Consider the following 14,802-nt stretch of genomic DNA (forward strand, 5'->3'; position numbering starts at 1 on the left):
ATCCATTTACGTTCCCCCTCCAGCGCTCCCCAGGCGCACAACGTTTCCTTCAGCCCAGATCCCGCCCGTGACTCACGCCTGCCCTTCGCTTTCCTGTCAGGTTGTACGTTGCCGAAGGCTCCGGCCCAGCCCCGCCGCCATCTTCCCGCCCGCCCTCCGGCCCGCGGCCGCCGCCGGGCTGAGGGCGCCACCTGCGGGGCGCCGCCGCGCCTCCCTCCGCCCGCCGCGGGGCTCGTCGTGGCGCCTGTGGAGGGGGCTGAGGAGAAGGGGGCGTCCCGTGGGGGGCGGTCCGCCGCCGTTGGTCCCTTCTGGCTGTGTGGTGAAGGAGGGCAGGAGGGCCCGGGGGGTGGGGGACGAGGAGGTGAGGAAGGGTCGCGGATCCGTGGGAGATGGCGGCGGGGCGAAGGGCTGGGCCGGCTCTTGTCAGCAAGCTTAACCAAAGCGTATCCGGCTGCATCATGAGAAAAGACCCGAGTTTCATCCTGGATGGAAATGCCACGAAGGCCAGCTGTTTCCTAGAGGATGCGGGGAAATGCGAAGGGACACAAAAGTAAAAATAACAAAACCAAAATGTGGCGATTGCTGGGGCTGGAGTGGGTGGGCCCGGTGCCGCGCAGGGAGCCGGGAGTGGAGGGGTGCTGCAGCCCCCGCGGGCAGCGGCAGCCTCCAGGAACCAGAGGGCAGCTGCCAGTTATGACTTTATTCATTTTCACATTTAGATATTACAACAAAACTCTTAATGACAAAGTATAACAAGTACTATAGGAGGAGAGGAAAGAAAGCGGTGTTCTAACTGGTTTGATATATAACCGTGAACTTCCAGAGACAAGACTCAACGTGAGTTATAAACACTCACATACGCTCACTGGTAGGAAAACTTCACACGTGCAAACACCCAAACACTCATCCACAAAACACTCACTCGCGCACACAGACCACACTTCTGTACTCACACATAACCCATGTTGTAACCTACTTGCTTCAAAGGCAGCCCACTGAAACATTGAATGCTGCTGTAGCAACAACAGGTACCAGGTTAAAATATTGCAATATAAATGAAGTGTTACTTGATACACAGGGTTTTTTTCTTCAGAGACGCACATGTGTTTGCAAGTAGGGGACCCAACACTTTGTTTTCATGAGGGAGGAATGTCCTCTCAACACCAACACTTTGTAAGGAAAAATGAGACTGTGTATAGAGCGGGAACAGTCATTTTAAAGGAGGATGATGATAAATAGCTTAGCTTCAATGTTGAGTTCCAGTAAAAAGCCCAAACAAAACACAACAGAGTGCACTGTGAATGGAGCAGGCACAATTATCAAACCCTGGGTTTTAAAAGTTGAAATACTCCCTTGTCGCTCTGGAAAGACAGACAACACTGTTGCCTCACATCTTAAAACCAAAACAGACCGGCTTCATTTCATGCTCATGCTTATCTGGAGACTGTAAAATAAAAACCAAAACCAACCAGAAATAATGCAAGAGTGTGGAGAAGGGTATCAGGTTTGTACACTCTGATTTTAGAATACTTTTAAGAGAGTGAAAGTACAATCGCCTCAACAGCTCTTCAATATCCCACACTACATTTGGTTTTCATCAGCAGAAGTGTCTGAAGAGGAGCCAGCGTTTGCTTGTATCATGGCTGCATTGTTCATGCAATGCTGTTGACGCAGATACAATAGGATCTGATTCCACCCCCCCATCAAGATGGTGCAAAAGAGAGAAAATAAACTTCTGTGGAGTCGAATGATTTGAATGTTCAAAAATCAGGTGTCACACCAGCGCTCTCCCCAGAGTGAAGCAGGGGATCATTAACAATGGCTCTGATGAAGTAACCCTTCTCCACAAGGATGCTGGTGAGCAATTTAGAGCTGAACCTAGAGACAAAGCACAGCTGTCCTGGCTGGTTGGGAGTGCTGACAGCCAGACAGGGCACTCAGATGCCTCTGTCCCCTTTGTGCTGAGGAATCCTGCCAGTGCCCTGCAAGTCTCAGGCTTTGTTAGTACATTTCTATCTCTCGCATATGGACAGGGACTTGCAGCTACTTTGGAATTCTGTTTTTCAACTATTATTTAATTTATAGGCCTCTTTCTTGGGCCCTCTGTCAGATGGGGCCATGTTTGCAGGCAGAGGACTGTTTGTGAAGCACGGGAAACAAGAGAGCCTGGGTCGTATGGATGCACATCACCAAGTGAGTTGCCTGAATTTAGCTCAGCTGTCTGTCACCTTCCACCCATGTGAATGCTGGTGCCCAGCAGCATGGGGTACATGCAGCCTTCCTTCTGTCAAGGGAACCACCAGTTCAAAAACCAGGGCAAGATGAGGGCAGGAGAATTTGGTCTGGCCTACACCCCTTTGGCTGTCCTACTGCCTTGGCCTGGCTCTCCAGCGTCTCCTGCCAGAGCATACTTACTGAGTCATAACAATTACTTAAAGATGCTTAAATTCCTGGCAACTTCGGGGGACACCAGTAGAAGTCAGGGAATTCATTGTCACATTCAGTTTCCAATTCCACATCCTGAGCCAGTTTGGCTCAAGCCGGTCTGGTTTTGTGCCTCTTTTTGCCATGGAAATCACAGCCATGTCATCCTGCTGACACAAAAAGGGAGGGGAACATTGGGCGCTCTGCACAGGCTTAGAGAATCTGAATGACAGGCATGCTTTTCCCATGTGCTAAATAAATCTCCCCATTACACTTGTGAGGAGAACTATAATTAAGACTTGGGAAAGTCATCCATAAGGCCTCACAGGCTCACGTCAGGGAACGCATAAAACGCTCTGCTGGAAAAGAAATACAGTTTAGGAAAGCAGTACGTCTGACAGGAAACACATTTTTAAAAGTCCAAACCAAACCCTTGGCTCTGCGCACAGAGGTGTGGCCCACAAGCAGAAACTCCTCGGTGCAGAGATGCCTTGGTGCAAGGAGCTCTGCCAGTCACAGGCGTGTGGGAGAAGAGAAGATGACAAGCTGTTCAGGCGAGCCTCTTCACCCAGAGTCCTCTGGCGGTGATGTAACCGTGCTCTGTGGCTGAGCTCTCAGATTGTGAGCAGGATGGAAAGAAGTAGGTGGGAAGTGGTGAGGCAGCAGCACAGAAATCTGTAGAGAGGAGCTGCAGAGGTTCCTCAGAGCTCTGAATTCCCATGGTGTCTTTTAGAAACAAAAGGCCCAAGTGATGAGATGTTTCCTCAGCAAATGTTTCTCAATCCCCCGGAGACAGGTACACTGTGCTGGCAGCTCTGCAACAGAAACTGGAGAGGAGCCCGTCGGGCAGAGTGCCTCCTTAGAGCCAGGGAACTAGGGCGACAGGATAGGTCATGGTGCAGAATTGTCCCTACAGAAGAACTGGGGCTGAGTCCTGGCTGGGTGCTGCCCTCCATGTGCTCAGTGATGCCAACACACAAGGGGATGCAGCCCAGGGCACCTCATTGCTGGAGTTCTGTTCCTTCCATTGTTTCCAAAACCCTTGCAGCAACTTGAAAATAAACATTTCACTCCCTACCACTTTGATCCTTTTCCTCCCAGCAAACAACCCATTTTTGCTCTATGTTTAGAAGCCAGCTGAAATTAACACAGCTTTGCTTTAATTTCTCACTCCAGCAACAAATGATCTCAGCACTGCTCTGGGAGAAGGGGAAGGCAAGAGCAGCAGAATGTGAGTAATCTGCTCCCAGCACAGAGTATATAAACCCATTTTGCACAGGGCCTGCAAAAGAGTTGCTGTTTATCACACTGGGAGGACTCTAGCCATCAACTGATGACCTATTCAGCACTAGCTGTGTTGAGATGGCTAAAATAATCTTGATGATAAGGCAGATTGACAGGTTCCCCCCCCAGCAGAGACAAGAGGGGTGTGGGTGTTGCTTGCAGAGGAGATGGAGAGGCTGGAACCTATCCAGAATGAACAGTGTGTGTGAAAATTTACGGAGATCCCTCGAGATCTCTCCATACACCTCTTTAAAATGTCCTGCTCTTGCTGCAAATACCACTAGGAATTTCTTCCCTTTGATTCTGCTCCGCAGCTCAGCAGCTGACATGAGGAGAGGAGGAGGAAGCAATCCAAGGGAAAACATTCAGGCTGCACACCAGGAAGAAACTTGAGACTAAGACAGATCTATTTATATCTGACCTGAAATGGGCTTTCTGAATGGGAAGCTGATCTGAGTGGAGGCTGGATGCTAGGCAGAAGGTGCTGTAGTGCTGAACACAGGCACCCACTCGCCGGCAGAATGCATCTGTCTGAGCCACAGGAAGAAAAGAAATGTGAGGAATCAGCGAGGCGCTCTCTCCAGTCCTGGCACAGGGAAGCTGCAGCTGGAGGTGCTGTGTGGGCCATCGTGCTGCAGTTCCATGGACATTGGTGTTCCCCATCTGTTCGGGGTAGGTTCCCTGCTGGGGTTGGGTGTAGGTTGAAGGAGAAGCTCTGAGCAACCCTGATGACATGTCTGGAGGGTGAGAGGGGATGCCTTGGCAGGCGCCTCCCGGGCCTGATGCCGTTAGTACTGCTCGGAGAAGAAGGAAGCATGGAGAGTGGGGGGACTGGCCCCTCCTCCAGGTGGGGTGCAGCTGCCGTCCTCAGAGTGTTCTGACAGCTCCCCGTATTCACTGTTGTAAAAAGTCTGGCCTCCGACCTGGGACCTGTACGATGGCCGACATCTGCCCCGCAGGTCCGACTGTTCCTCTGGCAGCTCTGCAGTTCGGCTGGGCCCTTTACTGCTGTGGGGGGAGAGGCACAGAAGATCAGTCTGAGCACTCCTGGAAAGCTTCTGTTTTGCTTCGAGAGATCCCAGCTTCAGGAAACACCATCTGCTAATGCACGGGGCAGAGGCTGGGTCAGGAATGGACCTATACCTCCATTTCAAAGCACAGCACCAGGCCTTGCTCTAAACCTAAGTGCAGTCCATGTGTTTTGTGAAAAATCTGCACATAACCTGGCCACAGAGTTATTTCAGCTCTTCTAGATACCTTTGGGAAGCCCAGGGAAGGGTTGGGACCCCAGTGAGCTGTGAGAGACAAGTGACATTGCCTCGATCGTTCCTACACCTGGCAGGAGTAATAGAAACTGATACAAACCAACAGCCAGGATGGGGGAAAGGAAATGAAGGAAGATGATGAAGAAGATGTGGGAGAAAATCAGCAACCCCATCTCAGCACCTGCCAATACCAGGTGACTGGCAAGAAGTCACAAGAGCAAGGGCAGGGACACATTCAAGGAGAGGTTCAAGGGCAGTGCTTTCCAGGAGATGGGATGCCAAGTAGCCCATGCTGTAGGAGACAATGGGAACGTGCTTTAGGGAAAAGAGGACAAGGACAAGAAGCAGGAGACAGTCTGATACAACAGCAGAAAGGCCACAGGGCTATGGCTAAGGGACAATGACCAGTCTGATCTGATGTTGGGAGGCAGAGGAGGTGAGGAACAGGCTTGGGACTGTCCTTATCTACACATGGGCTGACATGGCTTTCCCAACACACTTGTCATGGAGACAAGGTCCCAGCCTGCTCGGGCACCAAGCAGAGATGAGCTGGACAGGTTTTCACCCAGTCTCCAAGCCTGGGGCAAGGACATAACCACCCATAACATCTGCAGCCCCGAGAGTGCCAGCTCAACCTGCCAGGCTCAGTACTGGCATATGCAAAGCCCTAAGGCTGTACCATCCCTGCGGTGCCACATCAGGACCCTGCAGCACATGGGTCAGTGCTGGGGGAGGGAGGTGGCAGCCGCATAGTTTCCATCCATCCCACCTGCCACTGCTTGAACAAGCCCTGACACATTTCATCAGAAAATGTCAACAAGCATTCAGAGTCCTATTAGCACCCTCACTCCACTGTGCCTCATTACCTTAATGGACACATTCTCATGGAATGAGCACAGTTTATATTTTTAAACCCTAGGAAGCAGCAGGCAGGTCTGTTCTTCATGCGTTTTGCCTGTTGTTAATGTGTGCGTGGACTTATCTGGCTCAGGGCCCACAGCCCCGCTGCTGCTGAGAGCCCCAAGAGGCTATGGCTTCCCTATGGGGAAACACCAAGAGCTGCCTCCTGGTCTGCATTTGGCAGCAGAGAGGTCTGAGTGGCTAGTCTTAAGGAGTACCTGAATCCACCTTCTTTTCTGTGTCGGTTTTCTATCCTCTCAAATTCCTCAGATGCCAGAACCATCCCACTGTCTGTCTGATTGTCCTGGAAGGAAGCAACAGGAGTTATCAGTAACATCCCTGTCGACTGATCAGAGTGGGAAGGGAGGAACAATCATTCAGGAGATGAGATCATGTGTATCTGTGATGGGAAAAAAGGAGTAGGGGCACTTTACCAGCGTGCTCCATGGTCTTGCTGGAACTGATTATCTTAGGTGCCTTCTGAAAAGTAGAATGCACAAAGATAGGATTTGTGTGTGCAGTTCAGTGCCACTTTTTGGGAAAAAAGAGTGCTCCCTGCCTGGAAGATGTATTACCATCAAATCTGTGAGAGATGAGATTTTCCTCTGAGACTAAGAGTATGACTTAAGCTTTGCCACTATAGAGGACGTAAGTACCAGCCCAGTTCAGAGAGGCCAGGAGGGCCCCTACTGCACACTGCTGTGTGGGTCAGGACAGGGGAGTTCCAGACAAACACTGGATTTAGCTAATCCTGGCTGGATTTGAGTATGGTTAACCAGGCCATATTCACAGATTTGAGAAGGGTGAAGAGCAGCTCTTCTCTGAGGTCCTTTATACTCCTTGCTTGTAGATCTAACCTCCCTATTTCACACTCAGGCAGTACAAGCTGTGCTGTAGAGAAACCCTCATGTGCCAGGTGGAGAAATGAATGTGCATAGGAGTGGACGGACTGAACAGGAAGGACACAGACAGACTGACATTAGATAGGAGCGATCTTCCTTCCATGATCTTAACAGCAAAGGTGTCAGGAAACAGCTGAACATTTCTTTGCCCCCTGCTCAACTCCACTCAGATACTACTCACCGGGTGTGCCTTGTACATTGTATGTGTCATGGGAAACTCTTCAAATGTCTTTATCCTGGATGGACACCTGATCTGATTTCCTCCCGTCAAACAACCAGGGAATGAGACACAGTTGTAGTATCTGCCGACAGAAGCATGCTGTACTCAGTAAAACCAAGAGTCAATGTCCTGAATAAACAGGACCTGAACCCAACCTCCTCTCATCTCCATGCAACCAAAGTATGCAGAGAGGCAGATGACCCAAATGGTGGATTTTGGGAGGGGAGTGGGGTCACCTTAGGCCTCTTAACCCCATACAACTTCTGCAGTGGGGAGCACCCAGACTTCCTGATGGAATCAGGTCCCGATTACCTCTCCACTTTGGATAAACAGAATAATGTAATATGGATCCCAGCCATCCCACTATCACAGCTCCCCGGAGACGAGAAGCATAGGCCTAATTGTTTGGGTTAGTTAGACACAGATAGGACGAAGGTCCTGCATTAGCAGAAGCACAGAGACCCAGCTGACACCTTCTTTCCTTATCTGCCTGATGGGTCACAATGCCTTTAGTGGGATGTGATGCTCTGGCAGCGTAGCTGGAGGTAGGAGAAGGAATGCCATAGGCTTACACATCAAGGGCTCTTTCTCATCTCCAAAGAAAAATGATTTTGCTTTTATAAGCAAGATGCTATGGCCTAAATGCTTGGATCACACCTGATCCCCTGGGATTTTTCCAACATCTCGCTACTGGGTTCTCCCTGTATCCCTCAGGCTCCCTTACAGCTCGGGCTGCTGGCTGCCTCCTGGGCTCTCTCTGCCCTTTTCAGAGGGGATTCACCTTGCTGCTAGGCTGTGGCAGCGTATCCTCATGTCAAAGTCCTCTTCATCTGAGTTTTGCTGGGCAGAGGAAGGCACCTGGGAGAAACCATCATCTTCTGAGCTGTGTGAGTCGTTCAGTGGGATGTAATCCTTCCCTTCCTGGTAGGAAGAACAGAGAGTGGCCTTACAAGAAGGGGAGGGCTTTCCCACAAGAAAGGGCTCTACAAGCAGAAGCTGTCAGAGCTGGGGAGGAAAATTTCTGGTTTGTCTTTTGTTTCTCTAGGACAAAATATCTGGCTGGAGATTTCTGTGCCCTCTGTGTTAAGCAGCTGTGAGTGTTGCAGGTGCATGGAGGTGTGCGTGAGCAGGAAACACAGACCTACAGCAGCTACTACAGTTCTCTAGCCTCCATAAACAGAGCGCTGTGCTCCAGGGGTGCACCATTGTGGCTTAGTCATGCCTGTGCTTGGATCCAGTGCTGAAAGTTTAAAATCAGGGACGTCAGGATGAGAAAGTACTCTTATTTAAGCATTTAGCTATCTTCTTATGAAATGGAACATCAAGAAAATGTTCAAATCAGAGCTGCATGCTCATTGCAGTTAAAAGTCCTGGTGAGTTACTGCATGGCAGCGATTAGTAATAGCCTCAGGGAAATTTGTATATCTGACTGCTGTAATGGAACAGTTGTTTGGTTCACATGGCCCTGACATTTAGATCTGAGGATAGAGTTTCAGAAACCCTGGTGAAGTCCTGGTTTTCATTATGCAGGCGTGTGGGAGGCAGGAGTGCCAGGGCCTTGACTCAGCTGAAAAATTTAAAATAATCATCTGGGGATTAGGATGGAAATATTGGAATGACGACTGAGAGAGTATCTGCCCTGCAAAGAGTGGAGCTATATTAGGATTCAGTGAGAGGGCTACTGCAGAAATGAGCTCTCCAGTACCTCTGGGAAACAGAGCTTTCTGATCCAAGAAACCACTTGTTATCCCTTGGCCTACACAAAGGTACTGCATTGGCCAGGGATTCAGAGGAGGGCACAGCAAGGGAGCTAGTGGTGGGAGAAGAAAGAGTTGTCTGGAGCTGAGCAGGGACACAGAGAGGTTTTCACCTGCTGGACATTTTCCTGAAGAAGGTTCCCCAGTATCTCCACCAGGTCGGAGAAAGTTGGTCTCTCCTTGGGATCACTGTGCCAGCAGCTCAGCATTATACGGTAACTGCCAAGAAGAGATGGTGGTTTTATGCCATAGAAACCCCCTCCTACCCCACTCTGCAGCTCCCACCCACACAGTGCCCACTGGGACAGCATGTACCTACACTGTGAAGGAAAGCTCGGCATGCCCAGCACATTGACCATGTGGACCTACTGGAAGGGGGTTGGTTCATTATGCACTAAATATAACAGTGCACAAGGAGCTAATTTGGACACCTCTGATACCCTCAGAGTGGGAAAGCACATTGTCCACTTAAAGATCCATCCCAGTGTTTGTATACAAGGGATTTGATGTTCCTAGATAGCTCTGACCTGCATTGAAACCCATCTGGCTTGCCCTCCAGGCAGCTGCCTGGTGTGAAAGAGATGTTGGCTCATCCCCCATCCTGGCTGAAAGGTCTTTGCATCCCACAGAGGGGCCTGTCCTGCCCTATGCTGGGGTCTGGGAGGCTTGTACCATCCCAGAGAGGGGCCTGCCCTGACCTGTGCTGGGATCCGTGAGGTTTCTGACTCACATTTCTGCTGTGGCGTACTCTGGGGCTCTCATCCTGGTACCGTCTTTGAGCCTCTGGCAGAACTCCTCATTGATCTGGACTCCAGGGTATGGAGACGCCCCTAAAGGAGATTCAAAGAGAGGTGGGAACATGAAATGTGCCATGAGAAACGAGTCCTTTCTCTGAGACTGCCCTTTCTCCCCAAACACTGGGAGATGTGGTCACTTCTCATACACAGCCCAAGTCCTTGATGCTGCCTGAGACAGGGTCCTCAGACTCAGAGCAGGAGGCCGCCTCTGCACACCTGTCTTCCATCACCCTGTTTATGGATGGATATGGCCTCCATATTTCTTTTGTCCACACTGATGTCTCTTCCCATCACTTCTTAGACATGCTTCAGAGTGTCAGGGCCTCCTGGACAGACTCACCCGCCAAGCTGCTATGTGGGAAGAGAGGTTCTGCCTTCCTCAGCGGCATGTGACCCTTATTAGCACTCACCTAGTGAGAAGATTTCCCAGAGGAGGACCCCAAAGGACCAGACATCACTCTGAGTAGTGTAGACCTTGTCAAAAATGCTCTCTGGAGCCATCCACTTCAGAGGGAGACGAGCCTGCAGGAGGGAGAGGCAAGGCATAAGCGTTCAGTCAGGGACATGTCCCGGGACAGCCCTTCTTGTAGCAATGGGATGAAGGGGATGAAAGGCATCCAGAGCTGATAGCCCTGCTATCTATTCCTCCATGGAGGAATAGAGGTTTGGTTAGGTCAGAGGGAGGCTTGGAGACACTGAAAAGGGGATGGAAGAATATAAAGAAAGAAGAGTAAGTTAATGACAGGCTGAGGGGCAGAAGGAAGGAGACAGAGGTCTGGTGATGGAGGAGGAGGACAGCACATGCATCGTTGGGCCAATGGTTCCTGGTCCCAGCCACACAAGTGGTTTCACTCCTCCTTTTACATCTTTTTCTCAGTTTATTCCAGCCTCAGAGTAGTTTCTGAACACCTCAAGGGGGCCTAATCTGTACAGGGTTTGAGAAGATGGCACTCACACTGCCTTTCCTGACATAGTCGGGGTCCTTGTAGATGTCCCGGGCCAGACCGAAGTCACAGATCTTGACCACATTGTTCTCTGACAGCAGGATATTGCGAGCCGCCAGGTCTCTGTGGATGCACTGAAGGCACACGAAGAGGAAGGGGTAAAATCAGAGGGACAGGAACCACCATCAGAAAGTGCAGAGCAACCCCCTCCCCTCGCAAACCTGAGCTGTAATGGGGGAATGGTGGAAGTGGGAAGGAGTTAAGAATTTCAAAAGGAGGTGATTAAGGAGATGATGAAATCCAAGAGGACTAATTTCCCATCTCTGTGTACACAGGACTACCTCAGACTTCCTGAGAAGTGTGAGGCAGATCACTGAATCTCTCTGGGTGTCACCTGTAAAGTGGCTGTAGTCAGGCTTTCCCTGGTCAGGCATGCACAAAAGAAGAGGGGAGCAAAGGAAAGAGTGAACTCACCTTTCGGGATGCCAGGAACTCCATGCCACGTGCTACCTGGAAGCTGTAGCAGATCAGGTCTTCCATTGTCAAGGGACTTTGCCACAAGTCATCCACTGTCCAAGAGTACAAGAAAATTATTAGACAGTGAGCAGTCTCTTGTCCTCCTTGCCTCCCTCCAGCACTGTGAGATACAACTAGCCCCTTGGTGAGATACAGCTGATCCCCAGTGATAACTGGAGTAACCAGCTCCCCTCTAGAATTTCCTGCTTAGGTGGCAGGAACCTGCTTAATTGTGAGGAGAACGAGTCCAGCCTCCAGCACACGTCAGTCAGACAGAGTTGTGGGGAACAGGGCTGGAAGAGACTTTGAAGGTCAGCTCATCATTCCTGTCCTAGGGAGGACACACTGAGATCCCCCTCCATTCTCCTTTTTTTAGGCTAAAAAGAAATCCAAAGGATTTAATCCTCCTTTCTGGGTTTTGAGAGTCTGTTACAAGAGACAACAGACAACTGTGATAGCCCTGTTCGGGAAATTGCCATGCAACACTGGAGTGATCAGCTCCAAGACTAGGTCCCAGCTCCCCACTGTCATGCTCTACCCATTCCCCAAGTTAGACAAATCTGGCATTTCTTTGGTGGGACAGGTGAGGAGCCACTGCTAAGGCTGGAGTATTACCTTCCTGGATTGGCTGCGCTGTCTGGCTCTTGTGCATCAGAAAGCGGTTGAAGATAGCGCTGTCACTAGTCCCAGAACGACTCCTCCTGTCTGCTCTCACTGCCTCCACGATGGACTGGACCTGAATACGCAGCCTGGGAGACTTCTCCTGGCAAGGAGACCAAAATACAAACCTCAGCAGGCAACACACACTGTAACCCCTGCATCCATGAGCTGCATGGTCTTTTCCAGTTCTTAGACTGTAATTCTGGCCTGCAAGCACCTATCTGCCATTGCAGAAAGAAATTACTTCCCTGATGTGCACATGAGCCAAGATCACCATGTAAAGTTGATCTGCTGCTAGACAGAGGGTGTCTTTCTTCCATTGTCAGGTCATGTTTCAGGCTATATACCTTCCTTCCCCAGACATGGGACGGGTTCCTAGGGGCAAAGGAAGCTACTTACCCTATAAGGACTGAATCCTTCCCGCTTGGTTCGCAGATAGTTGGAGAGGTTTCCATACTTGCAGAACTCAACAATAACCATGAGTGGACCTGGTGAGAAGACACCAAAGGTCAGGGGAAGAGGTAAGGACTTGGGATGATCAGAATTTGCCCCAACTCATGTTTTGTGCAGCCCTGCTGAGCTGTGGCACCTGCACTAAATACACACAGACACACTGACAACATCCCAACATGTCCTTGCAGTCACACACGTGGCCAGCAGAAAGGGCACAGGGGATGAGCACTGACCTCTGGGAGCAGACACAGCCTGTTGCCCTGCAATATTTACCATTGGGTTTGGTACAGGCACCCAGCAAATTCACCACGTTGAGGTGATTCCCGATGTGAATGAGGATCTTCAGCTCTGACATCAGTGCCTTGTGCTCGCTTGCGGTAGCTCCCTCTGCAAACACACAGACCATGTCATAACGCCTCCTCACAGCTTTTCACTCCCCCTCACCACCCTTCTCATATCAGAGTGTTATTTCGAGTCTTGCTGAGGAGGCTGTGACCCCAGAGCCTTGGTACATTTTCTTATTGCATGTTCCCATATGAAATGTCAGAGCCTTGTCTGGAGATCCCAGGATCTCTGCTGTAACATGTAGGGTGCTCCCTGCAGGTGCAGAGACCCAGAGCAAAGGACAACACAACCTGTGCCCAAGAGATTTTTCCTTGTGATAGCTATACAAGGAAAAAGATCACTTGAGGCTTATGCACAGATGCACACATTTGAATTTCTGCCCTTTCAGCCTCCAAACAGAGATAAAAAGCCATAAAACAATTTGAAGGAAAATTAGAAACAAAAGGCATTTGAGCCTTTTGGTCATTACTGAAGATAGTAACTGTCTCAGCTCAAACACAGAATATCTTTTTTTTTTTATTCCTCTCCAATAGCAAACAGTCTTATGCCCCTGCCAGTTCTCTGTGCTGCATTTTCTCTCTGAGTGCCTAATTCACATCAACTCTTGATTCCCTGTTTTACCCTCAGGGCGTGTTCTCTGGTTTTGTGTGCCTTTTGCGTGCTTCTCTGCTTCCCCATATGCATTTCACCTTACGTGGGAATTTGTAAACATAGCATGAGACAGAAGCATCCTCTTGTGCTGCAGCTGATGGGCCAGGTGACAGCCATGCCTCAAAGGACTGTAAAGCAACCTTGCATGGCCAGGCTTCCCTCTGCAATTGCTGTGCAGATCATCTGTATTCTTGCAGTGGTAAGTGCTGCTGAGATGAGCCATGACTTGGTTTCCACATACAGGCCATTGCTGGCCAGAGACTGCCTCAGTATTTTGTTGGGTACCAAATTACATAATAATGTTGTGGATGTGTATTTGAAAGCATGGCCATAAAAGCTTAAAATGACACTCTGGATTGACCAGACTTTGGGTGCAAAGCCAAGTCAGCCCCAGAGCTAGGTAAGAGCTGCAACCTATTTCCTTACTCAGCTTTGAACCTGGCCCATAAACAGGCACATTTGGGAGAAGGCAATTGGGAGCAACATTTCCTTCAGTGACCTGCCAAAGAGGGGCTCTGGAGTCTTGTTTGTCCTTTGAGACAGATCTCATTCTTTGCCGCTGCAGACAGCTAAATTTCTTTGAAAGTTGAATTCTCCAAGTCCCTGCTGTCTGTTCTGCCACTTGCCTCCCAGTGCAGCTGAATGGGGCTAAAGCATCCACAAGAGAAGGCCAAGAGGATCAACTGCGTTGAGGCCAAAAAGCCATAAATTAAAAGACTGGCTCCAGCTCCTCTTCCCTAGCTCAGGGCTGTCTCAGGCAGAAGCACCCAGAAGTGCTTGTGGGAGATAAAACATTTTTCCATGGCCTTAAAAAATGCCTTATGCAAAAGACAGGCATTTACAGGGTGGAGATTCCCTGGCAGATGCCTCATCCTTTGCTGTCCACAGAGACTGCATGTTCTGCTTTGCTGTCTACATACCTTTCAGCATTTTGACTGCAACGGTCTCACAACTGTTACTTTTATTGATCCCAAACGCTGATGCTTCTACCACCTTCCCAAAGGCACCATGACCCAGGACCTTACCTATGGGCAAGGAAAGAGGCAGTGTGAGGGAAGGCAGGTGCAGCACATGCAGAATGGAATGAAAAAAACAAAAAACCCAACAGGAAACCATGGGAAGAAGAAAGAAAAAAAGTCATAAAGGAAAAGGAAGGAGTGGAACTTGTGCCCTTCCCAGGTGGCTGCTTGCTCTGTTGGTGAGAATAAGAGAAAGGATGATGGGAGGAACTGAGACAGAGCTGGCATGGACAAAGTGTAGGAAGGAAATGGTCCTGCAGAAGTGAGGGGCTGTTTGTTACCCTCGAGCAGAGCATGTGGGAAAGGTAAACGTGACACCTTGCAGCAGAGAAGGCAGGGCTAATATCACTGCTTTGTGCCTCAAAGGTAGTCTGCAGTCCTTTTAACACTCCCAGACAGATGGAAGAGACTGCAAGCGGATGTCTCATCATGAGGAGGATAATGGATGCAGTCCTGGTCCTGAACTTGGGGTGCCTGCTGTGGACTGGGCTGTTCTGTCCAGATTGCCAGTTAGAGAATATGGGCATGGGTTTTAAAGCATGCCCAGAGGTCTCCTGGTCTCAGTGATACCTGGGCTTACGGATGGCTCAAATCTGTCTATAGTCAGACCCAAAGAGATTTCCCAGGCACAGCTGGGCTTTAGGGACAGTGCGGGGAAGAAGATG

At 49.9% G+C, this 14,802-nt stretch overlaps 1 protein-coding gene across 1 annotated transcript in view; it reads right to left on the minus strand.

Moving 5' to 3' along the window:
• Positions 1-4,304: 4,304 nt before the first annotated feature.
• The window catches only part of FLT4 (fms related receptor tyrosine kinase 4), a gene marked incomplete at its 5' end in the record, with an annotated part of 57,154 nt that continues 46,656 nt past the window's right edge, over positions 4,305-14,802 (minus strand). The window contains 13 exons of the mRNA XM_082490073.1: positions 4,305-4,716; positions 6,092-6,177; positions 6,957-7,077; positions 7,777-7,916; positions 8,866-8,971; positions 9,483-9,582; positions 9,960-10,071; positions 10,505-10,627; positions 10,968-11,062; positions 11,625-11,772; positions 12,069-12,157; positions 12,396-12,509; positions 14,039-14,143. Of these exons, the coding sequence (XP_082346199.1) occupies positions 4,497-4,716; positions 6,092-6,177; positions 6,957-7,077; positions 7,777-7,916; positions 8,866-8,971; positions 9,483-9,582; positions 9,960-10,071; positions 10,505-10,627; positions 10,968-11,062; positions 11,625-11,772; positions 12,069-12,157; positions 12,396-12,509; positions 14,039-14,143 (1,559 nt within the window). The 3' untranslated portion in view covers positions 4,305-4,496. The remainder of the gene's footprint in view (positions 4,717-6,091; positions 6,178-6,956; positions 7,078-7,776; positions 7,917-8,865; positions 8,972-9,482; positions 9,583-9,959; positions 10,072-10,504; positions 10,628-10,967; positions 11,063-11,624; positions 11,773-12,068; positions 12,158-12,395; positions 12,510-14,038; positions 14,144-14,802) is intronic.

The sequence above is a fragment of the Vanellus vanellus genome, assembly GCF_965231255.1.
Source record: "Vanellus vanellus genome assembly, chromosome: 13".
In the NCBI taxonomy this organism is placed as follows: Eukaryota; Metazoa; Chordata; class Aves; order Charadriiformes; family Charadriidae; genus Vanellus; species Vanellus vanellus.